General features: G+C 38.8%; 1 protein-coding gene and 1 long non-coding RNA gene across 3 annotated transcripts in view; one reads left to right on the forward strand and one right to left on the reverse strand.

Annotated features, from left to right (window-relative positions):
* The window catches only part of FREM2 (FRAS1 related extracellular matrix 2), a 177,198-nt gene that overhangs the window by 132,274 nt on the left and 19,733 nt on the right, over window positions 1-25,191 (forward strand). For both annotated transcript variants that reach the window (XM_058547636.1, XM_058547635.1), the window contains exons 7-16: window positions 1,016-1,165; window positions 2,949-3,158; window positions 5,115-5,312; window positions 6,092-6,256; window positions 7,022-7,204; window positions 11,999-12,129; window positions 14,204-14,362; window positions 15,662-15,965; window positions 18,183-18,314; window positions 19,452-19,783. In XM_058547636.1, coding sequence (XP_058403619.1) covers window positions 1,016-1,165; window positions 2,949-3,158; window positions 5,115-5,312; window positions 6,092-6,256; window positions 7,022-7,204; window positions 11,999-12,129; window positions 14,204-14,362; window positions 15,662-15,965; window positions 18,183-18,314; window positions 19,452-19,783 — 1,964 coding nt within the window. The remainder of the gene's footprint in view (window positions 1-1,015; window positions 1,166-2,948; window positions 3,159-5,114; window positions 5,313-6,091; window positions 6,257-7,021; window positions 7,205-11,998; window positions 12,130-14,203; window positions 14,363-15,661; window positions 15,966-18,182; window positions 18,315-19,451; window positions 19,784-25,191) is intronic.
* On the reverse strand, window positions 7,210-22,083 carry LOC131409916 (uncharacterized). The gene is made up of 3 exons (XR_009221077.1): window positions 21,653-22,083; window positions 16,605-16,682; window positions 7,210-7,270 (listed from the first exon to the last, which is right to left on the reverse strand). It is a non-coding gene; the product is annotated as an uncharacterized LOC131409916 (long non-coding RNA).

The following is a 25,191-nucleotide window of genomic DNA, read 5'->3' on the forward strand; positions in this document are numbered from 1 at the left end:
TATACACTCAATTAATTTATCTTTGTTAATGGTTGCTTATAAACTCAACTCACAATGGGTAAGGTATGTACTCTGTATACTATTTCTATAACTTCTTGTGAGCCTATAAATGTTTCAAAAATTTTTTTAAGTAAGCTCACAAATTATCTTGCCATTTTCTTCATTAGTCAGCTAACTGCTGTACCTCAGACTTCTGGCAGCTGTTCACAAGGTAAACTGTTGGTCAGGGGTGGAATCAGGTAGCACGGTTAGTTTAATTCATCACCAATACTGGAGAAAAAGACAGGTCTCCAAAGTCAGTGTCCTACTTTAATGACCTAAGTCACATCATTTTCATATGTGTTTAAGACAATTGTAAACCCCTTGGTATGAGATTATTTCTCTAGTGGAACCTCAGTTGGTATAGGATATCCCCAAAACCCCACAGGTAACCTACACTCGTGCCCTGCTACTCCTAAAGTCTTCAGGACTGGTCGTCATATGTATTCAGTCTAGTTATGCCAATAAGGTGCTAACTGTGTAGTGATTATAACAGTCCCAAATGCACTGGATTAAGCCCAAATCTGATGGACTAGAAGATGTCATAATGTAAATAGTCTCTAGAGTGAAGACGCAATAGGCGATGATAAAATGAGCAGTCAAAACAAACTTGTCAAATTTTAGCCTTCTGTGTTTTGTTTCATTTTGGTTCTATTTTTACCTGCTAAATTTCCAAAAAGTACCTTTAGAAGCTGTTTATAATCCTACATTCAGAGGACAAAGTAACTCTTATGCCTCAAGATGAGAATGTTCCACTAGGCAATTTATCATATATATTTTTTCAATAGAGACATTTTGACCTCAAACTATATAATAAATCTACAGATTAAAGAGATGTTATCTAACTAAAAGAAAGAAATACGATGATATAAGGAAGTCAATAAGATGAAGCCAAAGCTTCTTTGGAATTACATCAGCAGAGTCTGAGGTGGACAAAGAACAATCACAGAAAGGGTTTCTGTTTCATTCTTAACAGAACCAGTCTTCTACTTTGGTGATGTCGAGTACTCTGTGGATGAGAGTGCCGGCTATGTGGAAGTGCGGGTATGGAGAACGGGCACTGACCTGTCCAGGTCTTCCAGTGTAACCGTGAGATCTCGGAAAACAGATCCTCCCTCTGCCGATGGTGAGCAGTTTCCTATATAAGCTCTTTTGATTGTTCTGCAATGTTCAACTTACCATGCACAAAATACTTTACAGCTAAAATACTTTATTCCTATTAAAGCAAGCTGGTTGAATGGATTTTTTTCTGAAATTATTACTGTATAATAGATAAATCTAGGCTCTATTTACTTCTGAGAAAATACATTTAAGGACCATGAATCAGAGGCTAAGTTACAAACACGTAAGTCAAAGACGCTAAATTCTAATGCTATATTTGCATGAATTGGTTCTCTAAACTTGGCAAATCTAACATCATTGAGTATTATGACATCATATGCACAACAAGAATAATCATACTGGCCACCCTCACAGAAATCTAGTGACATTTAAGTATCACGTGAGTGTGCATCTCCAACTTGACTCCTTCCTCATTTTAACCGAGTGTCTTCATAGCTACTTCAGACCCAGAGACTCTTTCCACACTTCGTTACCCAAGCTGTCCTAGCTGTATAGGCCACATCCTGCCTCTGGAATCTACAGCTCCAACAAGTTGAGCATATAGTTTATGACAAGCATAGGATTAGAAATTTCTTTTTTTCTTCTTCTTCTTCTAAATTACCAACAATACAAACTCTCTTTCTTTCTCATACACACACATGCATGCACCCATCTACATCATACACACACCACACATTCATTACACAAAGCAAGCAGGGGCCGTACCATTTTAATAGTCACCCTTAGGTTTTAACTTTTTTAATGTAATAGAACCAGCATAATACTTTGCATGTAGTAAGTGTCCATTAAATATTTGTTTAGACAAATTAGTCATATTTTAAGAGAAAAGTCAAATCCAAGAGAGAAAGTGAGAGAGAGAGAGATGAGAATAAATGTGAAGAAGCAAGGAAAGAAAAGTACAAGAAGAACCACAAAGAAATTCAGGTAGAGATTTTAAAAAACAAAGACAGATACAGATAAACATAGTTGCACAGTCAGAGGTAAAGTAGATGTAAAATGAGAGGTAGAAGAGCAGAAGTTATGAAAACAAAGAGAACCAGTAACATTGAACTATTCCCCACTCCCAGTCTATATGGATCTAGTGCCTAAAGATTAACAGACAGTTTTGTTTTTAACTACTTTAGACACAAATGGAGATGTCAACACTAGGTATGTGCCGCATGGTCTGTAAAATAATAAGCCAAAGACCAAATAGCTCTTTGAGAATCAAGGATTGCCCTCTTTGCCTGGGGCAAGTGTGGGTGGAGCTTGTGGGACAAAAACTTGTATCTGAAATGTGTTACTTTAACTAGGTGTGCTTTAAACACACCTAAATAGGATGTTCCGCAGTAGCTCCAAAAAATATAGAAAAAATATAGATATTTAACTGTAAAAATATAGATATTTAACTAATGTTAACAAAATTTAAACATATATATTTTATATACAATTTATGATAATCATATATTTGATTGATAGGCTGATTATTTTAGACCTGATTTTTATTAGCTCTATTTGAGAATTCCAGAATAAAGACGGAAGAACTATAAGACAGAAAGCTAAAATAACTAAAGCTAAAATAGTTAGACATAGATAAAACAAAGATCAGAACATGATCGTTGATCTACTATCTCAATAACTAATGTAGATACTAATCTTTTGCATTTCATTAAATATACTTTTCTGTAATGTTATGCTGGCCTTTATTTTTTTAAATAAGTATAAATAAATCTACATAATTTGCTTTTCATAATTTTGTTCAAATTTAGTCAATCCCCAATTGAATAATTCTTTTGCTACTGTCATAGCTGGAACAGACTATGTGGGAATCAGTCGTAATTTAGATTTTGCACCTGGAGTCAACATGCAGACTGTTCGTGTTACCATTCTGGATGATCTTGGACAACCAGTGCTGGAAGGAATTGAGAAATTTGAACTGGTGCTTCGTATGCCAATGAATGCTGCCCTCGGCGAGCCCTGCAAAGCCACAGTGTCCATAAATGATTCCATCTCAGATTGTGAGTGTTTGTTAATTTACAATGATAAGTAAAATGATGAGCTAGAGTTTATATAACTGTTAGTAAAATGATAAACTATGATTTATATACCTGTATTAGTTTGCTAAGGCTGCCATAACTAAGTACTACAGACTCAGAAATTTCTTGTTTTCACAATTCTGGATGGTGGAGTCCACGATCAAGGTGTCAGCAGGGTTGGTTCCTTCTGAGAGCTGTGAGGGAAGGATCTGTTCCAAGCCTCTTTCTTTGTCTTGTAGAAGGCCATCTTCTCCCTATGTGTCTTTTTTGTGTGTGTGTGTGAGGAAGATTGGCCCTGAGCTAACATCTGCCAATCCTCCTCTTTTTGCTGAGAAATACCGGCCCTGGGCTAACATCCATGCCCATCTTCCTCTACTTTATATGGGATGCCGCCACAGCATGGCTTGACAAGCGGTGTGTCAGTGCGCACCCGGGATCCAAACTGGCGAACGCCGGGCCACCCAAGCAGAGCGTGCGCACCCAACTGCTTGTGCCACTGGGCCAGCCCCCTCCCTATGTGTCTTTACATCATCTTCTATGTGTGTCTCTGTGTCCAAATTTCCCCTTGTTATAAGGACACCAGTTATATTGAATTAGAGCCCACCCTAATGGCTTCATTTTTGCATGATTACTTCTGTAAAGACCCTATCACCAAATAAGGTCACATTCTCAGGTCCTGGGGGTTAGGTCTTCAACCTATGAGTTTGGAGGGGACACAGTTCAACCCATAACAATACCCTAGCTGACCCTGTCTTCCTTTCTCTTCCTGATCATTTTGATAGAATTATGTAAACTCAGAAGAAAACTTGTAATCTTCCTCTCAAATTAAAAACAAGAAAATGAGATTGTCATCAATATCTTGATTGTGTCTCAATAATTCTTTCACTACAAATGGGTAGTAGAACCACATGAAATTGCACAGACCTTTGAGTATCAATGGTCTTTTTCCATTTCTCAACACAAGACACTTTCTGTCATCTCCTTACACCCAGACACTCCTGAAATTTCCCTAATAAGGTGCCAAAAACATTGTTCTGAGACAACCAGCTGCTGGACACACGGCAGGGCTCTCTGTCATGTCATCACAAGGGAATTCTAAATAATCTTCAACCATGATAATCTTGACATTGCTTGGAGGAGTCTAACTTATTGTCAATGAAATCTATATTTAATTGACCCAGCATAGGTGTCACCTAAAAATCTTATATATATATATAATATTATACTCATCAGTTTTTCCAACACCGTCTGGGTAAACTATACTTATAATTATGTGCACGATATTTAGTGCTATTCATATCAAGAAATTCTAAAAACTCATGATTAAGCAACATATATAGACACAGATATCTTAAAGTCTCTGGTTTTATCCACTTTTTAATATTTCATTGCATCTTCCTACTCCACAAAATGGGCAGAGCAAAATTTCAAAGACAAAGAAATCAAAACACTTAAGTGATTTACTCAGGGCCAAAACATTGGCAAGTGACTAAGTGAAGACTGGAACTCAATTCTTCTCACTTCTGTTCCACTCTTCTTTCCACTAACCCATGTTTTCTGAAATGCCATTTTCCTTAAGGAAACTTCTGCTCACTTTGATCTATACGTTTACAGGCTTACCTCGTTTTATTGCACTCCTCTTATTGCGCTTTGCAGGTATTGAGTTTTTTACAAGACTCTCTACCAGCAAAATGATTACAACTCACTGAAGGCTGAGATGATGGTTAGCATTTTTTAATTAAGATATGTACATTGTTTCTTTAGACATAATGCTATTGCACACTTACTAGACTACAGTATAGTATAAACGTAACTTTTACATGCACTGAGAAACCAGAAAATTCGTGTAACTCACTTTATTGCGATGTTCTCTTTATTGCGGTGGTCTGGAATCGAACCTGCAAGATCTCCGAGGTATGCCTGTATTTGTTTTTTCAGTGCCTAAGATGCAATTCAAAGAACGAGTATATACTGGAAATGAAAATGATGGGCAGATAGTTGCAGTGATCCACAGGAGTGGAGATATCCAGTACAGGTCTTCAGTGAGATGCTATACACGGCAGGGGTCTGCACAAGTGATGATGGACTTTGAAGAACGCCCAAATACTGAGATCTCCATCATCACATTCCTCCCTGGTAAGTTTGAGCTTGAAATTTTTATTTGAAATTTGAGGAAGCCAAGTTTTTGGTGAGAAATGTATATCAGGGAAATACAAGTTCTTGATTTCAAACAAGCTTATGACATGGTTTTATGTGTACTAGATGATAATAAGGTGAGGTAGGTTCTAACAGATTGAATGAATGTCCTTTTGGTTTCTGTATCAACTTGTTGATTGGTTTCCAGCAATGTACAATATTGTTTATTCAAAACTTATTCAGTGGAAAAGGGCATATCAAATGTATAGATTTTACAATGCTCAGAGATAATGTTCAAATGACAGAAATGGAAGGAAATAGATGTCACATTTTAGCATGTATCCAGAGTCTTAAAACATTTGATGACTTTTATCCAATAGTTGTATTAGAAATTAGTACAGCAGTCAAATTAAGAATGACCAACCAGTACAAGCTTGCTAAATTTGCTTCCTGATCATGATGCTAGAAATTCGTAAACAAAACTGGCATTTGCTTTTTTTCCCCTTGTTTTCTAAGATGAGTGACAGAACTTAAAGACAGACATTAAAGAAATTCCCTGTATAAATAGAGACCTGTCATTACATATGTTCAAATATTTACTCATTCATTCAGTAAATATTTATTGAAGGCTTATTACATGCCAGACACTATTCTTTGCAATGTCAACACGGCAGGGAAAAAGCAATATCCTTGCCCTTGTGGTGCTCACATCTAATTGCAGTTGTATCCTTTTTGGCCTCTGGGATATGATTGGCCTGCTGTTATTATTATTGTTCCAGGTGAGACGGAAAAGCCTTGTATCCTTGAGCTGCTGGAGGATGTACTGTATGAGGAGGTAGAGGAGCTCCGCCTGGTTCTCGGCACTCCACAAAGCAACTCTCCCTTTGGGGCTACAGTTGGTGAACAAAATGAAACTCTGATAAGGATCCGAGATGATGCTGATAGTAAGAAGTCATTTCTTGTGCTCAGCTGTAAATTGGGAACTGAAATCCATCTATGGTAAAGTTAAGTGGCTCAGAAAATAACCCCCTCTTTCTGACTAGGGTTTTAAAGTAATTGAGAAATAGGAAAAAGATTAAGTCAAATGGGGAATGAAATACACCATCAAAACTGGAAGTTGGGGCCCAGCCCGGTGGCGTAGTGGTTGGGTTCGCATACACTGCCTCAGCAGCCTGGGGTTCGCGGGTTCAGATCCTCGGTGCAGGCCTACACGGCACTCATCAAGCCATGCTGTGGCAGCATCCCATATACAAAAATAGAGGAAGATTAGCACAGATGTTAGCTCAGGGCCAATCTTTTGCACCAAAAAAACCCCCAAAACTGGACGTTGATGTTGGAGAATGTGGTTTATATCTAAAGTCTGCATCCCAAACATTCATACCTCCTCTGCCCTCCTCACACACCCTTGGGTGCAGTGATTCCTGAGCCAGCAGTTTCCTCCCTCCTCTCCCACTCTCAGTGGCTCACTCCCATAAAATTGTTGGCATATAGAGACTGCCCAGAGCACATGCTCTTTGGGGGCTGGTTAATTCCCAAGGAAGGAGCTGGGCTCAGTTTCTCCTAACACACTCACAAATAATATTGGGTGAGGGGACAGAGAGAAGCCAGGAGTATGATATAATTAAGCTCCTCCCACATGGAAAGAAACATAAATGAAGAAAAAGCATTCCCCTTAGAATTTAATTTGTCCACGTTTCTTACAATTGTAGAGACAATTATTAAATTTGGAGAAACCAAATTTAGCGTCAGTGAACCCAGAGAACCAGGACAGTCGGTGGTTATAAAAATTCCCGTGATTCGCCAAGGAGACACCTCAAAGGTTTCCATCGTGAGAGTCCACACCAAGGATGGCTCAGCTACTTCTGGAGAAGACTATCACCCTGTGTCGGAAGGTATGGGGGCTCCCAGGGCCTGTCTCCAGATGGGTCATGCTCACACTGTGTGTTAGTGCTGGTGCCCTTGACAAAAGAAGAGAAATATCAAACTGAGATAAAAATAGACATAATCCTTCAAATTAATCTCCTTCAGAAAAACAAAGACAATGGAATTTATTTCCAAGATTTTCTTTTTTGACTTACAAGGTATATGTGTTAGGATGTCAGGAAATTTTGAGTAGATGTACTAGATGACCTTCTGTTTTGAGACTACTTTAACTTTCAATGGGTTTTACTTCATTATGGTAATCAGATATTAAATAATAACTTTCCTGGCATATTCTGTTACATTGAAAATGTGCATGATAGCCGAGATGATAGTCTATTATAGTTTATAGAACACTAACAATTTAAAACTTAAAGCTAGAAAACTTTGTGTTAATGGAGGGCACTGAAAGAGTGGTGAAATACCAAACACAGAGACAATGAATTCTCTGGGCCTTAGAGGCCCATTACGGATGGCTTTCATCCATCCGCCGCCTCCTTCAAATTTTTGGACCATTTTACCACTTACTTTTAAGTAAGTTCTTAACAAATCAGTTCTTCTCTCTCTGTTTCTATGAATTATTTGCCAACAGAACAGACGTAAATTGATGTTCAAAATTAAGTTTATGAATTATTTGGAGTTCTACTTTCCACTTTGTTTCTAGCTTCCTACCTCTCACTACCAGCCATCATGAGTTCTTGATGATCTTAGAGCTTCAGGCATTCTTCTTGATCTCCTAACTTGCGAACAAAATTTGGAAAGTGACTGATAGTTATTACTAAGTAATAAATTTAATGAGACAATAGGAAAAAAGAGCATCTTCTACAAAGGAGCTTGTGTTTTTTTTGCATATATGGTAAAGAGCTTCAAAGTTATCCTCAGATTATTCTCTATGTAAAGGATGATAATGTTACCAGACTCCTACACAGGTTCTTTACCCGCCACACAAGAGGGGCCAAATAAAAACTGGAACGTTAGGCTTGTGGCGAGGAAAGGGTTTTTATTTCCGGTAACGTCAGCCGGGAGACGAGAGTGAGCCCTCAAATTCGTCCTGTCTCCCTGAAAGATGGGAGGCAAGGGGGTTTAAAGGTTGCGAGGAATGTAGCTGCTTATAGGGAGGGGGAGTCTGTGGCCTTGCTGGTTGGCGCTTTCCCAGCAGCCTGCGTTTGGCCTTGTGAGGCTGTTTGCAGGGAGGAGGATGGTGAGATAAGAGAATCAAAGGCGGGACTGTCTTTGATGGTCTGCCTCCATGATGGGTGGATCCTGGTGCCAGGAAGCCAAGGAGTTGGGGTCTGGGAAGCTTCAGCTTCTTGATATTCTCTGGATATCAGCCTCCCTTTAATAAACCTCAAGAACTGGTAATTAGCCAAAACTTCAGTGTGAGCCCAGTGTGAGGCCACCTGGCCTTTTAACAATTTGTAACTTCTGTTTGCCTTGTGAAGTTCAGGGATACAAAGGTTTAAAAAACCGATATTTGGGGCCGGTCCCGTGGCTTAGCAGTTAAGTGCGCACGCTCCGCTGCTGGCAGCCCGGGTTTGGATCCCGGGCGCCCACCGACCCACCACTTGTCCGGCCATGCTGAGGCCGCGTCCCACATACAGCAACTAGAAGGATGTGCAACTATGACATACAACTATCTACTGGGGCCTTGGGGAGAAAAAGGGAAAAAAAGGAGGAGGACTGGCAATAGATGTTAGCTCAGGACCCGTCTTCCTCAGCAAAAAGAGGAGGATTGGCATGGATGTTAGCTCAGGGCTGATCTTCCTCAAAAAAAAAAAAAAAGACTTCAAAAAGAACCCTGATATTTACATATGACTGTAACTTGGAGAAACAGGAAAAGAGGATGAGTACTTTTGGTTTCAACCCCATATATGCTGGGTTTAATGTAGGGGAACTGATATCAGGGCTGGCATCAGTGATATATTTTATATAAATCACATACAACCCAAAAGGAAAGAAAAAAAAACCCTGATTAGCTACTAAATTATAAAATCTAAAATAAGTCTTTCTGTAGTGAGTAGGTTTTACATGAAGGAAACACCTTCTAAATATGGACAATATGACCTTTAACAGAAAATGTTTTTTTAAAATATAAAACAATTCTTTTTGCTAAAACAGAAACAAAATTATACCTATATAGTAAACTGACAAATGAAGTCAGAAAAAAGTTAAATAACATTAAATCAGCCTTTGTCTCTTTTAGCCCATAAATGTCAACATGCTATTTATAATAAAAATTTAGTAATATTTTCTGAAACATATCTTAATTTCTCTTTTTGTGTTCCAAATTGAGGTCAGTCCTTCACAAATAAACAGAAAAAATTAAATATAGAATGTAAGTTGAAATATGTGTTGTGCTAAAAATGTCTAAAATGACAGATAAAGGCTACAGTGATTGAGAAAACTGTCTATCATCTAGCAATTGTACTTTAAGAAAACAATAATTTAAATATTTAAAATAAATTCTTAACTTTTTAACTTCTTGGAAATTGGGTTTGTATAATTCAGAGAGTTACAAAACTTGAATGCTTACAGGGCTAAGACAAGCAATGAAAATGAGGAACCAAGGAGGTTTGAGGGGAAAATAGAGTGACAGGGATGGTATTGAACTGGAAAGTCCATTCGCTGCTGGGAAATGCCTGTCCTCTCTTAGCCAGCTGACTGTTGCTAGGCAGAAAAATGCAAAAGAACTGAAAAAAGATCTGCATCTGCCTATGAAATCTCCAAATTTTTAAGTGTTAGAAACTAATTAATACAACATCCCACAGGTGCTACCAAACAAATTGGTGGGCCAGATGATTGGCTACTTTCATCCTCTGGAACAAGAACCATAAGATCTCTTAGGGTATGAGAAATCTCAGACTATAGAACATGCTAAGGCTGATGTGGATAATGGCTGTATCTAGAAACAGAGCTAATTTTAAAGATGAATCTGGCTTACTTTTCCATAATTGACAAAAAAAATAGAAGTAGGAAAAGAAAAATACGTTGGAGACACATTTTCTTCTGCCACATTTTAAAGGACTTATAATTTAGAATTATAATGATGGAACTGCAGTTATGTCAGAAAGCAGCATCTGTTATTTTCTCTAATTGGAATGATTATGCATTATGTTCTTTATTTCTCTCCTGAGCCAGTTTCTCAAAAGGTATGGTAAAACCAGCAAAATAGTCTATCCAAGTTTCATAGTATGGTCAGCTGCTTACTCATGAGTTCAAGAAAATCAATTAATTCTTAATGTTTTAATAATTTTGAAATGGTTAATGTTACCGCACCAGGTCCGTTTTTGCCCAACGCCCAGAAAGCCAATTACGGAGATGACGGACGAGATTGCAGAGAGAGAGGGTTTAATCACAAGGCAGCCAAGTGAGGAAAACGGGAGAACAAGTCTCAAATCCGCCTCCCCGAAGATAGGGACTCGGGTATTTATGGGGAAGGGGGCAAGCTGGTCTGAAATGATTGGAGGTGAGGAGAGATGAGGTAATTGATGATCTGCACAAGCGTAGTCAGGCTTCATGCCTCTTTGTAGGACACATGTTCACAGAATGGCGGCATTAGCATGCCCTGAGGGTGGAGTTCCAACCTCTTACCATCAAAAAGTCCCAGTTGATGGGTTGGTGGTCTCAAACTGGCCTGAAGTGGACAAGGGGTTCAGTTCCTGAAAAAATAGCTCAAACACCCATTACCATGGTGACCCCGACTCCAGGGTGACGTTACCTATAGGAACCTAGTGGGAGTCAGATAGCATATTACCTAAACAGCACAGTTAACAATGCGTAAGTTTATCATGCAGATTTAAGTCCTCATCTTCCGTTCTGATAAGTTTCTAGGTAAGGCCATCCCCCTCCTTCCTCCTGGTACAGGGAAGAAGATACCTTTACAAATGGAGATTTTCTTTACAAATGTAAATGTCTTTTATAAAGGGCAACCAGAACTAAGAATGGGCTTAGCAGGGACCCACCCAGTCACCAGAGATGTCTGTGGTGATGGTCTGTTCTGGGGGCAGGCCTCCCATCCCATACTCCTTTGGTTAGTTAGTGGGGGTGGGGCCAATTCTGATCCCCCATAGTTACTAGCTGTTTAATTATCAATGGCTAACTCTTTGCCGGTTTCATTAAGAAAAGGATTCTCATAATTGCATTTGATTTTCGTGACAATGAAGCATTCTTTTTGTGAGGACGGATAGGGGTAAGAGAAAAATACCATTAACATTTATCTAAAAAAGAGTTTCCAAGATTTACATCAACAGCAAAAAGAAGTCTTTTTAAAATATAGTTTGATATGATATTAAAAGTCTCAATTTTATATCCAGCTTTTCTAGATACATACATAATGTAAATGCTATTCACACTCAATAATACCTGTGATCATATTTGTTTGACTTGTGTCCTGTTGGTTTAGAAATTCTGGGAAATGAGAGGCGATTTCGACTGGTTATGTCCTAATATTAGACCTGCTGATTTTCCATTGCATACCTCAGCATTTTTTCAAACTGTGGGTCAATAACTCAATTTAGTAGCTTATGATTCGAATTTTCTTCTGGATAAAATGGAATAGAATAGAAAATATCAGAGTGCAATGAATATAGTAAGCATAAGTGATGTTTTTAAACTTTTTATTCCATTTTATTCGCACACACACACACAAATACACTGGGCCACAATGTAAGATGTACTTCTCACTGTGAGCCATTGTCAAGAAAGCTTGACAAAAACTTCTCATGTTCATACATAAACGATTTAAATCTGTGATTTTGCATTTGTAGAAATTGAATTTAAGGAGGGAGAAACCCAGCACGTTGTTGAAATTGAAGTAATCTTTGATGGGATAAGAGAGATGAGAGAGTCCTTCACTGTTCACCTAAAACCCGATGAAAATATGATAGCAGAGACGCAGGTAAGCAATAAAATGTGGATATAAATTCATGGCCAGCATATTATTAGGGAAAATGCATGTAAGCATCATATAGTATACAATAAGGGAATGGGACTTTGTATAAGCCTTTATAAAGGAGATGCGCATAATCTCTTTTCACCTCCTAAATAAATTTTGTTCCTATTAGATCGTAATCAAGAAATTTCTGTTTCTTTCTTTGAAAAATCACGTTTGTAGAAACTCAAAGACTAGAGTCACTGAGCCCCACATCAGCCCACTTACCCTCCCAATTTCAGTCAGTAATACTTGAATTTGGGATTAACCTCCAGAAAGAAAGTCTCATCTCAGCACAAAGATGAGATGATTAATTCAGTGCTACAACTCATTAAAACACACATTTTAACTCACAAAGGTTAGTTTGCTAACCCTCAAAATTCCTACTTGTTCATTCTAGCTTTATTAAATTGATGTCCAGAGCCTCAGTGATCAAAATGTTCCTGTCCTAACATTTTTTTTCCGTGTTTATTTATATTGTATCATCAACCAGATTTTCTTTAAGATAAACATAATTTTCACAGAATTTTGACCTTTAAACCTAAAGTAATTTATAAAACTAAAGTTTTAATCACATAAAAAATGAGTCTTTTATTGTTATTTTTATGTAGCATTGCATTAAACTCTTTTGAGTGAAAGGAACAGAGATTCACTCAGATCACCTCAAGTGATAAAAGCTTCTTTTAAGAATACACATGTACGGCAGCTGGGGCTGGCCCCGTGGCCAAGTGGTTAAAGTTCCATATGCTCTGCTTCCGGGGGCCCAGGTTCATGGGTTCAGCTCCCAGGTGTGGACCTACTCCACTTATCAGCCATGCTATGGCGGCGACACATACACAAAATAGAGGAGGATTGGCACAGATGTTACCTCAGGGCTAATCTTCCTCATGCAAAAAAGTGGAAGATTGGGGCCAACCCCCTGGCATAGTGGTTAATTTCGGCACATTCCACTTTGGTAGCCGGGGTTTGCAGGTTCAGATCCCGAGTGCAGATCTACACTACTTGTCAGCCATGCTGTGGCGGTGACCCACGTATGAAGTAGAGGAAGATTGGCACAGATGTTAGCTCAGGGCTAATTTTCCTCAGCTCCCCCACCAAAAAATACACGTGTACAGATTGGTAGTTACCAGAGGGGAAGGGGGTTGGGGGGAGGGCAAAAGAGGTAAAGGGGGACATGTGGACAGTGATGGATGGCAGCTAGACTTTTGGTGGTGAACACGGCGTAGTCTGTACAGAAGTCGAAATATAATGATGTACACCTGAAATTTATATAATGTTAAAAACTAATGTTACCGCAATAAAAAAAGAGAGAAAAATATTAAAATTAATATAAAAGGGTTTTTTACATGTAACCAAGAAAGATTGCTTATATCTGAACAAAAAGAGAATACACATGTAAATATAGATTTGCAAATTGTGATTTATAGCCAGATATTGGAAGGTTATTCGGGAGCTAAGGAAAAGTTATCATCGAGGTGTTCCTGTCACCATCCCAGCAGTGGATGTTCATAGATTCCTCCTCTGTCTGTGGCTCAACTTCTCCCTCTGCCTGTGCTTCAGGCTCTGCTTCTGGTCTCTGCTCATTAAAGCTTTGCTTTTCTCTAGCATCCACTTCCACATGGCCCGTGCTATCATGTGACGTCTAGGGTCTGCCTTCTCTTGGGGTGTCTTTCACCTTTCCTCCCACTATCAACTAATTGACTTTTTCATGGATCTTCCACTTCACAATGCCCAGACAGATTTAGCTACTATCATCACTTTGGAGCAAAAAATTAGAGCCCAAATACCTTGTGGACCACTGGCCAACGCAGCAAGCCCTGGGCTCAGGTACCCTCCCCTGTACCATAAGATATGGCCAAGGTGTCAGGGTTACATGGAACAAGCTGCATAGGGCCTGTCACTCTGCAGGGGCTCTGCATGTGACAGTTTTCATCATAATGAAGCCAAGGACTTGCTGAGCATCATGGGTATTATCCTGTACAATAGATGCACCAAGAGTCAATTATTTCAGTAACTACAGATAATTATCTTTTTCTTCTAGATGACCAAAGCCATTGTGTATATAGAAGAAATGAACAGCATGGCAGATGTCACTTTTCCTTCTGTCCCTCAAATTGTGTCCTTACTGATGTATGATGACACTTCCAGAGCTAAAGAGAGTGCTGGACCTGTGTCTGGCTATCCTGTCGTCTGTATCACAGTGAGTAGGAAATTGACAAAATTGAGAAACTTGTAAAATAATTATTTAAAATAATTATAAACATTAACCAATATAGTATTGGCTTTGTCATGCAGAAATAAAAGTGGGAAAATACTACAAGTTTGAAGCTTTGAACTTTAGAAGGGAAAATATAACATTAATCAATTAAAGCTCCCATTTTTCTTCCTTTATCCACTAGAGGTTTATTAACTGATGTGTACATAGTGTGTTATCTTGTGTTATCTCAGGGTCTATCACTGATGGAAAAATAAATAAGTGTTGAACTCTGAACTCAAGGAATTTAAAAATAAGGAAGAGAAAAATATACAGGAATCAGTTACTGTACTATAGGGCAAGATGTGATCATTATTATTATGAGAATGATACAGACTAGCTAGGGCTGCAGCTCCATGTGTGAAGGAAGGCTTGGGATAGTTGGGGGAATTTCAGTAGTTTCAGATAAGAGTCAGATAAGGGAAGGTCATTCCAGGAAGAAGTGATTGCAACACAAACTACATCTAGAGGAATAGCATAAAAAATGACATGTTATCATCACTTTTTTACTTGCCTTCTCTTGACTCTAAATTATAAGCTCTTTGTGAGAAAACACTGGGTCATATTTATTTTTACATAACAACAGCCCTGGTATAATGACCTACATACAATAGCTACACATAAACGTTTATTGAATTCACAAGGCAGACATCATAATTTGCTGCCAAGTTGTAGAGGTCTTTAAATGTTATATTAAGGAAAGTGGGCTTCATTTGTTGGGTAGCAGGGAGTTCTTGCACAGAAGAATGGCATGAGAAGAAAGTATATTTTGGAGTGTTAGCAGGGCAGGTGTGTCATTGGACTAGAAAGGCTCTGAATTAGATGGGGAGGTGGTCCCTGGGAATGAGAAGGGAGCAACTTAAGAAGTATTGCAAAAGAATCAACCAAGTTCACTGACCCACTGGATGTGGGGGCAAGATGAGAGAGAGGAGGGAGGGAGAGAGAGAGGAAGGAAGGGAGGGGGAAAGAAAAAAGATGATTTGGCAACTCTGAGGATTTGAGAGATGATAAAATGAATAATAATTTTACATGTATCAAGTTAGAGGTGGACATGTCCAATAAGCTGTTTGAAATGGAAGATTAGAGTTCATAAAAGCTATTATGGCTAGAATAGGAATTTGAAAGTTGCAGGACTAGCATCTGGAAATGGAAAACGCAGCAGTGAAAACACTGTGAGACCTTGAGAGGAATCATTTCCACATAGTTCTGTACCGTGGCCCTAACATAGTTGTTTGTTTTCCATAGGCTTGCAACCCTAAATATTCAGACTATGACAAAACAGGCTCTATTTGTGCAAGTGAGAACATCAATGACACATTGACGCGGTACCGATGGCTGATTAGTGCACCCGCTGGCCCTGATGGTGTGACCAGCCCCATGAGAGAAGTGGACTTTGACACCTTTTTTACGTCATCCAAGATGATCACTTTAGACTCCATATACTTTCAGCCTGGCTCCAGGGTGCAGTGTGTGGCTCGTGCCGTGAATGCCAATGGCAATGAGGGCCTGGAGCTGATGAGTCCTATTGTAACCATTGGCAAAGAAGAAGGTAATGCATTGCCATTCCCACATGAAGACCACTGGAATACCGTGGAATATTATAAATCTCTAACTCTGGTTATTAATTCTTCCAAGTGCCCTCACATATTCCTTAATACCCTATAAAATCCATTTTTATGAAAATATTCTTTAGAAAACAAATATTAATTCATTTCATTTTTTGATCACTTATTATTATATGCCATACTTTATGCTGGCAATAAGAAAAATAAGGCGAGATTCCTGTCCTCAAGGAGTTTATACTCAAATTGAGGACACAGACAAATTTTAGGTCTGTACAAGGCTCAAAATGCAAAAGTAGGAGTCATTAGTTCTACCCTGAGTGGGTCAGGAGAGGTTTCATCAAAGAGGAGATGCTTAGCTGCATCTTGAAAACAGCAGAGAAAAAAGCATGAGCAATGACTCACAGAAGCATGCAAGAACTTGGAATATTCTGGGAACGACAAGCAGAGAAGTGGGGAAGCATGTGAGAGAGAGAGGAGGAAGGATCAGGAGGTGAAGCAGGATGGTATGCAACGACATAAGTGATGCCGAGGCACTCCAAGCTGGTTGTTGGATGAGTAGAAGTTTGCTGGGGGCAGGAGGAGAAGGACAGTCCAGGTGCAGAAGTATGTACCAGTGCCCATACCTTGTTATTACGGGGGATGTTCCAGGCTGGAGCCCAGACACGTTGTGGGTGGAGAATAGGATGTAGCTGGAGACAACACTGAAAAGACAGGAAATCCACTTTATAACAAATCCTTCACTCTGAAGAAGAATTTTTAAATTAGATTTTTAATATAACAGTCTATTTATAAGATTCTATTTCTAAAACTTCCATTTTCATACAAAATTTTAGAAGTTTCTTTGTCACAGAAAGAAGAGTTATATGTACCACCTCCCACCATTATATACTCAGGATCAATATTTATTGATATCATGTATAGGAAACATGTTCTTTTATTAGGATTAAAATATATGGTTTTTAAGTTTGCCTTAAAAACAAACTACTGTGTTAGTGCCAAAAAATAAATAAATAAACAATGCCTTAAAATGAGTTCCCCTATTAATAAAACACACAGATCAGATGCTAAGGACTGCCTCTGATTTTATTGCTATGCTAATAAATACCTGTCTATTTCCTCTGTTTCGTACAAATAGAAAATATATGTTCCCTAGTTCTCTTGAAGTTATAATCTAGCATCTTGGTCCCCTAAATGATATTAAAATGGAAACATCAAAATTCTCTTAAAGCAAACATTGGAGGAAGATTTTCATGTCAAAATTCTTAAAGATCACTGAGAGAGAGAGAGAGAGAGAGAGAGAGAAAATGATATATATCAGTATGTATATCAGTATGCGTATGTGTATATCAGCAACAATATGTTTTATTATCAGTATATTATAAATTATAATACTGTAAGAAATTACATATATAGAGAAAACTACACATTTTGCTCCCTGGTTCTAAGGAGACATTTGTGTGTGTGTGTGTGTGAGGAAGAGTAGCCCTGAGCTAACACCTGTTGCCAATTCTCCTCTTTTTGCTGAGGAAGATTGGCGCTGGGCTAACATTTGTGCCCATCTTCCTCTACTTTATGTGGGACACCTGCTACAGCGTGGCCTGATGAGTGGTGCGTAGGTCCGCCCCCGGGATCCGAACCTGTGAACCCCGGGCTGCCAGAAGCAGAGCGGACGAACTTAACCGCTATGCCACCAGGCCAGCCCCTCTAAAGAGACATTTTTTGTTTTAAAAATGAGGGCACTTTTAGTTTTATTTGTTTATAAATAATGTATATTTTATAACTAGTCGTAAGTATATTATTCTAGGGTAAGCATCCCATTCACTTAATTAAATTATACTTACTTTTTTCCTATTGGCTTTTAATCATTTTTACTGTGTCAGTTCACACTTTATATTAAAATGATTTTGTGAATGTGATAACCTAGAATGTCCAGCACATATTAAATCACATTGAACAATAACTATTTTTTCTCATACTTTATAAAATACCCCAACTATTAAGAAGTAAACACTAAACTGTCTGCTGTGATTACTTCTTACTCTATGTTATTCTGCTTCCTTATGATATCTACTCTTAGCAGTGCCTTAGTCCACAGAGAATTTTAAAGTACATAAAAAAAATAATAGTGCCTATTTTAAAAATATTCTTTAGGTGTTGTCTTTTCTCTTCTCTTAGCATAAATATGTTCATTTCTCCTTGAGGTCTTTGTCAGCCCCGGGTGCCAGGGATAGTGGGAGCAGAGCCATTCTCAGCTAAATTGCGCTACACGGGCCCCGAGGACCCAGACTACGCAAACCTTATCAAGCTCACTGTCACGATGCCACACATAGACGGTAGGTGACTTGGGTAAGCAAATCTGTGGAGGTGGTTTGGGCTCCACATTACCTGGTTATTTTACTGAATACCCTAAATAACCAAGCAGACAATAACTGCTCAATTTGCTGCTTCTGCTCCTTTCAAGTATTTCTGCTTTCTTTCTGTCCAGTTTTTTGAAGTCTGACAATTTAAGCATTCTCTAAAATTAGATAAATTTAATACATGTCCAAACACAATAAAACAAAACATTGATTAATATGATAGCTTTTAGGAAATAGCACAAGTATGTCTTCAAAACTCTTGAACTTAGACTTACTGTAAAGCATTTTGGTATCTCAACGCTCACTTTCAACATGTATTTGATATTTCATAGCTGGAGTTTTATAGATCCCTCCCAATATTTATTGCAATAACTAAGACATTTCCTAGGCATTAAAATAAAATAAAAAATGCAACTAACAGTATTATGTTTGTGTTCCTTTTCTCTGGACAGGGAAGTGTGGCCACAATTTGAGAGTCAGTAACTTTACCCACACTTTATGAATATTTCCTCATGTTCAGGAGACATTTTCAAGTTGTATTTGACTCAATTCATTTTATACTGAAGTAAATTGTTAATATTAATTTTACTATTTGGTATGTTAGTTATATTTTAAGTAGGTAAGGAAAAGGAAATATTAGGCAGCATTAGCAACTACAAGGTAGAATCTACCTCTCTCAGAAAAAGGACACAATTCTGCATTGTCTGCTTATTACAAACCCAAATTTGTGTTGAGTGGGACGGTAGGTAGACAGGAATATGTGCCTGTTTACTTTACAGCATAATGTTGGTCCCACATTTGACTACACCATCTCTAGGCTCACATTGGACATGTGACTCAGGGGTGCAAAGGGCTGAGGAGGGAAAAACAGACCTATAACAGTGACAGAATCAGAGTGGAAAAGTCAAATAATGTCTTAGTATCATTATGAAAATAGCTTTCATGTCACAGGAAAATTCCTGGGACCCCCAGGGGTCCTAGGACACCACTTTAATAATCACTCCTCTGCAGTATTTTATAAGACTTGTCTTCTCAAGAGATAAGGAAATTATGAAGTGTTCTAAGCCCTTTGCTGTTGGTGAGAATGGTAACAATGATGACAATTCCTTGTAGGCATGCTCCCTGTGATCTCCACCAAAGAGCTTTCCAACTTTGAGCTCACCCTCAGTCCGGATGGCACGAGGGTTGGAAACCACAAGTGCTCCAACCTCCTGGATTATACTGAAGTGAAGACCCACCACGGTTTCTTGACTGATGCTACAAAAAATCCAGAAATAGTTGGAGAGATGTATCCTTACCAGTACAGCTCATCTATCAGAGGTTCCAATACCTTACGCTTCTACCGAAACCTGAACTTAGAGGCCTGCTTATGGGAGTTTGTTAGCTACTATGACATGTCGGAACTTCTTACTGACTGTGGAGGCACCATTGGAACAGATGGGCAGGTATGGATTTTTAACATCTGAACTTTGGTCACTGGATAACTAGTTGGTTTTGTTCAGTTACATAGATGTGGACTAAATCTCAACTCCAGTCTTCCATCTTGGTGATATAGGTCATTAGGTACAAAAGGGACTAGAAAATTGGCATGACTGGTGTGAAAAATCCATGTCTGTTTCTGGAACAATGTGTCAAAAGCATATGTATTTTTTAGCAATGCTCCAAATCTATTCTGATATTATAAAAATCGAAACACCAATTACTCTTGAAAGTATACATTATCATTTCCTATGTATATAGATGCCTGTGATGTCTCATAAACCATCTAAAATGAGGATTTACAATCCTCAGGGTCAGTCTAGTTTTTCTCCCTCCTTACTATCTTTCTTCTTCCTCTACCTTCTATTTTTCTCCTTCTATCCCCATTTCTCCTCTCTTTTCTTTCTAGTTTTCTCCCCTTTTCCTCCCTCTCTTTCATTTCTTCATCACTAACATGGTCTAAAGTGTTTTCCTTAAAAGCTTATTGTTATTTCTACTCTACAATTATTGACTCCTCTTCATACTACACGCATGTGCGCGCGCGCGCACACACACACACACACACACACACACACACACACACAATCCTCCCCACCACCATCATCAACAAAGTTGTTGTTAAAATGATAAAGAAGCAAGGTCTCCACTAGCAGTTATTATAGAGAATCTAAAATATGTAGGGTGTAGTTAAGAATTTAGTGAGTATTTGAACTAAAAGCTATGCTCTGTCCTACAGGACTGAACAAAAGAGTTTATGTAAATAGGCTTATACGTTAAAGTGTTGAATGGTACCCAGAATAGATCATGTCTTTCAAGATTTGGCAAAGGTGAGGCTGGTTTTTTTCTGTGCTATATTCCTGTGGTGTTAAAATATAAAACAAGTGGTAGCAAGAGAAAAGTAGATGATAACTCACTATCAGTTTAATCCTACAGCCAAGTGTGAAACTTCACAAGTTGAGGTGGTGTTATGTTAAATGGGCAGTTATATTATATCTGGGAACTGTTGGACTCCAGGGTAGTGAGACATTATCTTAACCACCTCTTCTGAAAGCAGCAAAATATTCAGAAACTTGCGTGGATTAGTAAAAATCCCAAATAAAAACACCAATGGGAAGACAGTGTGGAACAGTGGAAAGAGCCTGGATATTGGAATCAAGCAAATGCAGACCTAAATGTCACTCTGATGTTTTCTAGCTATGTGTCCTTAGGCAAGTCACTTAAGCCCTCAGAAGTGTTACCTCTTCAGATCCCTCTTCCCCAACCTATCTTTGCCACCTGAAAGAAACACAAAAGAAAAAAAAAACCCTATCCCCAGAATAAAAATAAAGACTCATGTTAACAAATCTACTTCAGCCTTTTTCCTTTATAGGTCAAATATCCCTGGTTCCTTTAGCTCTTCCTCACAGAGCTTATTTTCAATCCATTATTAAATCATTCCTGTTTTCTTTCCATTTGCTTTTCTCTCAGGATCTTGCTTAAGTCACAGGATCTATTGGCATAAACAAAATTGGATATAGTGGGGCCTGCCCAGTGGCGTAGCAGTTAAGTGCATGCACTCTGCTTCAGCAGCTGGAGGGTTTGCAGGTTCGGATCCCGGGCGCGCACCAACGCACCGCTTGTCAAGCCATGCTGTGGTGGCGTCCCATATAAAGTAGAGGAAGATGGGCACTGATGTTAGCCCAGGGCCAATCTTCCTCAGCAAAAAGAGGAGGATTGGCGACGGATGTTAGCTCAGGGCTAATCTTCCTCACACACACACACACACACACAAATTGGATATAGTAATAGGATTATATTGTAGTTCTAGTTCTTCCTTGTTAAAAATCACTTCTTACCTGGAGCTTCTCTGTGGATCTCGCTTAGTCTATAGCCTCTTTTCATGCTCAAGAACGTTTTCTATCTTCTCCACAAAATGGCAGCACTTTTCTGTCTTTTAGATATGCAACCCAGAGAGCTTTCTCTAGTGAAAACTCTGCGCTTATCCTGCTTAAGCCTTGTTCTATTATATCTGCCCACTTCTCCAATGTATCAAGTGCATTTTGAATGCAAATCTTGCCTCTAATGTGTTCATCTCTCCGGCCAAACCTTACCATAAAACACTCAGCTAAACTGATTATACTTTGCTGTGTTTTTTAAAATCACGCTTCCTCTATTTAATTATTTACGTTCATTATTCTTCTCTTCCCATTACCACTTCTAGCTAGAAAAGTTATTGCTCTGCTTCTGTAGTTGAGCTGCCAATGGTTCTGTTGCCGAACCAAGTGGGCTCGCCTTCTGGTGCATTAAATAAGACTCTACACCAGTGGAAGTTGTCTCACAAAGTAAAGTGTATTTGCAGCAAATAGGAGGCCATGAGGAATCATTTCCAAAGTCATAGCATCCCCGAACAAAGGGAAGCAGGAACTTTTATTTCGGTTGGGGAATGAATATTCAAAAGGGAGAGGCAGGTATTAGCTTGCACAGGCTCAATTGGAGAACATACTTCCACATAATGAGGCCTAAGCTCCTCCTGGAGAGATCTTTGCATTAAAAATAAGGCAAAGGTCATGGGCCTAGGTCTTGTGGTGAGGCTTGGTCAGTTTCAGGATGGTTGGTGGTTACATCTCCCTTGAGTTTCTTGTTTGGTCAGTTTCAGGATGGTTGGTGGTTTCATCTCCTTAACATAAAAAAGGAAAAGAAATAACTTGGAAAAACAGTTAATTGCTTCCAGACCCACCTTTGAGTTTCTCCAGGTGCCTAGTTGGTGACAGTTCTGCTTCATTAGTGAAAACTGGGAACTGCAGGTTTCAGTTAAGTTTCACCTGCCTGAAGAGGCTTACATTACATAATACTCGGAATAAGAGAGAGCACCCTATAGGAATTATTGAGCCATCCAGTTCTTAACTGGTCCATGTTATCTTCTTAAGTAAGGTGGCCAGCTTGTTGTATGAGTTTCTTCTGAAAGAATTTTTCTGCTTTTGCACTGTTGAAAATAAATTTAATAGAGTAACCTGGATCAACATAAAGGAGATGACCAGGTTCAGTGTAAATCACTGGAATTTCAGAATCTTGTTATAAAATTCTAAAAGCCTCAGTGTAAACTAAATGGCAATACAATCTAATAAAGCATGTTGCTTCCTCTCTTAGAGTGAAGCTCAGAGATGACCATTTCGTTTTCCCCGACTTTCTTCCTTGGATTTAAACTTCTACTTCCCCCCTAGCTAAGGATCTTCTCCTATATCCCTGCCTCCTCTTCAACATACACACATTATTTAAATGTAGGTGATGGAGAAGAAAATACAAATTAAAGTAGAAGAAATTTAACTCTTTGAGATATTTCCCTAATTTTCCCCCATTAGTTTTGGGTTCTAGAGAAGAAGAGAAAATATCCAATAATAGTACTAACAATAACAATAACGACGATAATAATAGTACTAGCTAACATTTTATTTAATGTTTACTATGTGCCTGCCATTCTTCTAAGTACTTTACATATTTCCACCAATCCTGTCCTCACAACACCACTATAAGGAAAATACTAATTTTGTCCTCTTTTTAGAGATGAGAAAGCTGAAGCAAAGAGAAGTCAAATAACTTGCCCAAAAGCGATTCGCTTGTAAGCCTCTGCTCTTAACCACGTCATAATACTTATCTGGACATGTGATTGAATGAATTAAATGTCATGTAATTGAGTGAATGTGAGGAGTGGATATGGTCACAGATGCGATTACGAGAAAGGCAAATGAACTTTTCCCTCTGTTCTTGGTACAAGAATGCTGCCCAACAGTGGTCGTACAGATGTGTGCCAGATTATATCCACACCCACTGTTGGTGAAATTATGCAAATCCATGCCTTAATGACACTGGTCTACAGCTTCATTTGAGTACTGGCAGATCAGATTGAAATGAAAACAAGTTTCACGAAACAGCACCTGAAGGCAAGCAAACTAAATGCTTGGTGAACACATTCTGCTTTAGAAGTGCTTAAGAGTCTAACAAACTTTTACATTTCTGCATTTAGGATGGGAAAATGGGCAAAAACAAAGGTAAACCATCAATATGGGCTAAATGTGCTTCAGAGCAGCTTCCTAGTTTTATTGCCCACTCCACTGGACAGCAGCACCCGAAGGAAGCCAGTGCTGCCCGGGTCTGTTTGTCCTCTGCCAGTTCCACACAGCCGTGGCCAAGCGTCTAACAGATGTTACTTTCCCGCTTCTAGTCCTTTTCTAGACTTGGCGCCTTAGATCAAGGTAATCACTGTGCAAACAAGTTTTACTAACTGGTAATTGCTTCTGCCAGGAACAACATGATTAAGAATTGATTTTTTTTCTTTATATGTTCTTAGTAGCTAAAGCTCCTGCCGTGAAATATTGCCAAGTCCCTGCGTTTTTCTTTGTGATTGAAAAGCTCTTTCTAACACACCCTAAAGGATTTTCTTCCTTCCCTAACCTCCCACATGAAGATTATTTAACTTATAAGAAAGAGTTGCCATGGGGCCAGCCCAGTGGCGCAAGTGGTTAAGTGCGTGCGCTCCGCTGCGCAGCCCGGGGTTCTCCGGTTCACAACTGGGGGTGCGCACCGATGCGCCGCTTGTCAAGCCATGCTGTGGCGGCATCCCATATAAAGTGGAGGAAGATGGGCACGGATGTTAGCCCAGGGCCAGTCTTCCTCAGCAAAAAGAGGAGGATTGGCAGATGTTAGCTCAGGGCTGATCTTCCTCCCAAAAAAAAAAAAAAGGAGTTGCCAAACTGAAGGAATCACCTGAAACATCCAGGAAAGTCATCTGTTAACAGCAAATGAAGTTTTATGCAGTTTTACTGCTTCAATGTAACTTTAGCTGATATTAAGACTACTTCTGCTTTTGCCATCTTATTTACTGCACATTCATTCATTAAAGAAATATTTGATGAACACCTACTCTGTGCGAGAGACCATACCAGGTACCTGCTGAGGACACCAGATACAGAGCTTACACCCCAACAAAGTAGAGTTATAAGAATCAAATCCTCCCTCTTATAAAAGTTAAGAATTTTACTTGCCAAGAAAAAGAAACTTGCACTTTCTCTAATGATAGTCAATGCTAAAATCACTTTTAATAGTTAGTTTCTAACATATAAAAGCAGATAAATAGTAGTAAAGGAAAAATAGAGATAAATAAAATAAATGATTCTGCTCCACCTTTTTGTGTGACATCTGTTTCCTAAATAAAATTTTAAATTGTTTGGGTATACAATGAAAAACACTTGTGATGCAAAATAGTTTTTAAAGTTAAACTTAAGTTTTTTAAACTCTTGGGTATTTTTGGTGATTTTTCTCTTGAAAACACCTCAGTTCATTCCACCTTTTATCGGCCTGGCTGGCTGTACTGCAAGGTCAGAATGTTAACTCGCACCTT

The sequence above is a fragment of the Diceros bicornis genome, chromosome 9 (assembly GCF_020826845.1).
Source record: "Diceros bicornis minor isolate mBicDic1 chromosome 9, mDicBic1.mat.cur, whole genome shotgun sequence".
NCBI lineage: Eukaryota > Metazoa > Chordata > Mammalia > Perissodactyla > Rhinocerotidae > Diceros > Diceros bicornis.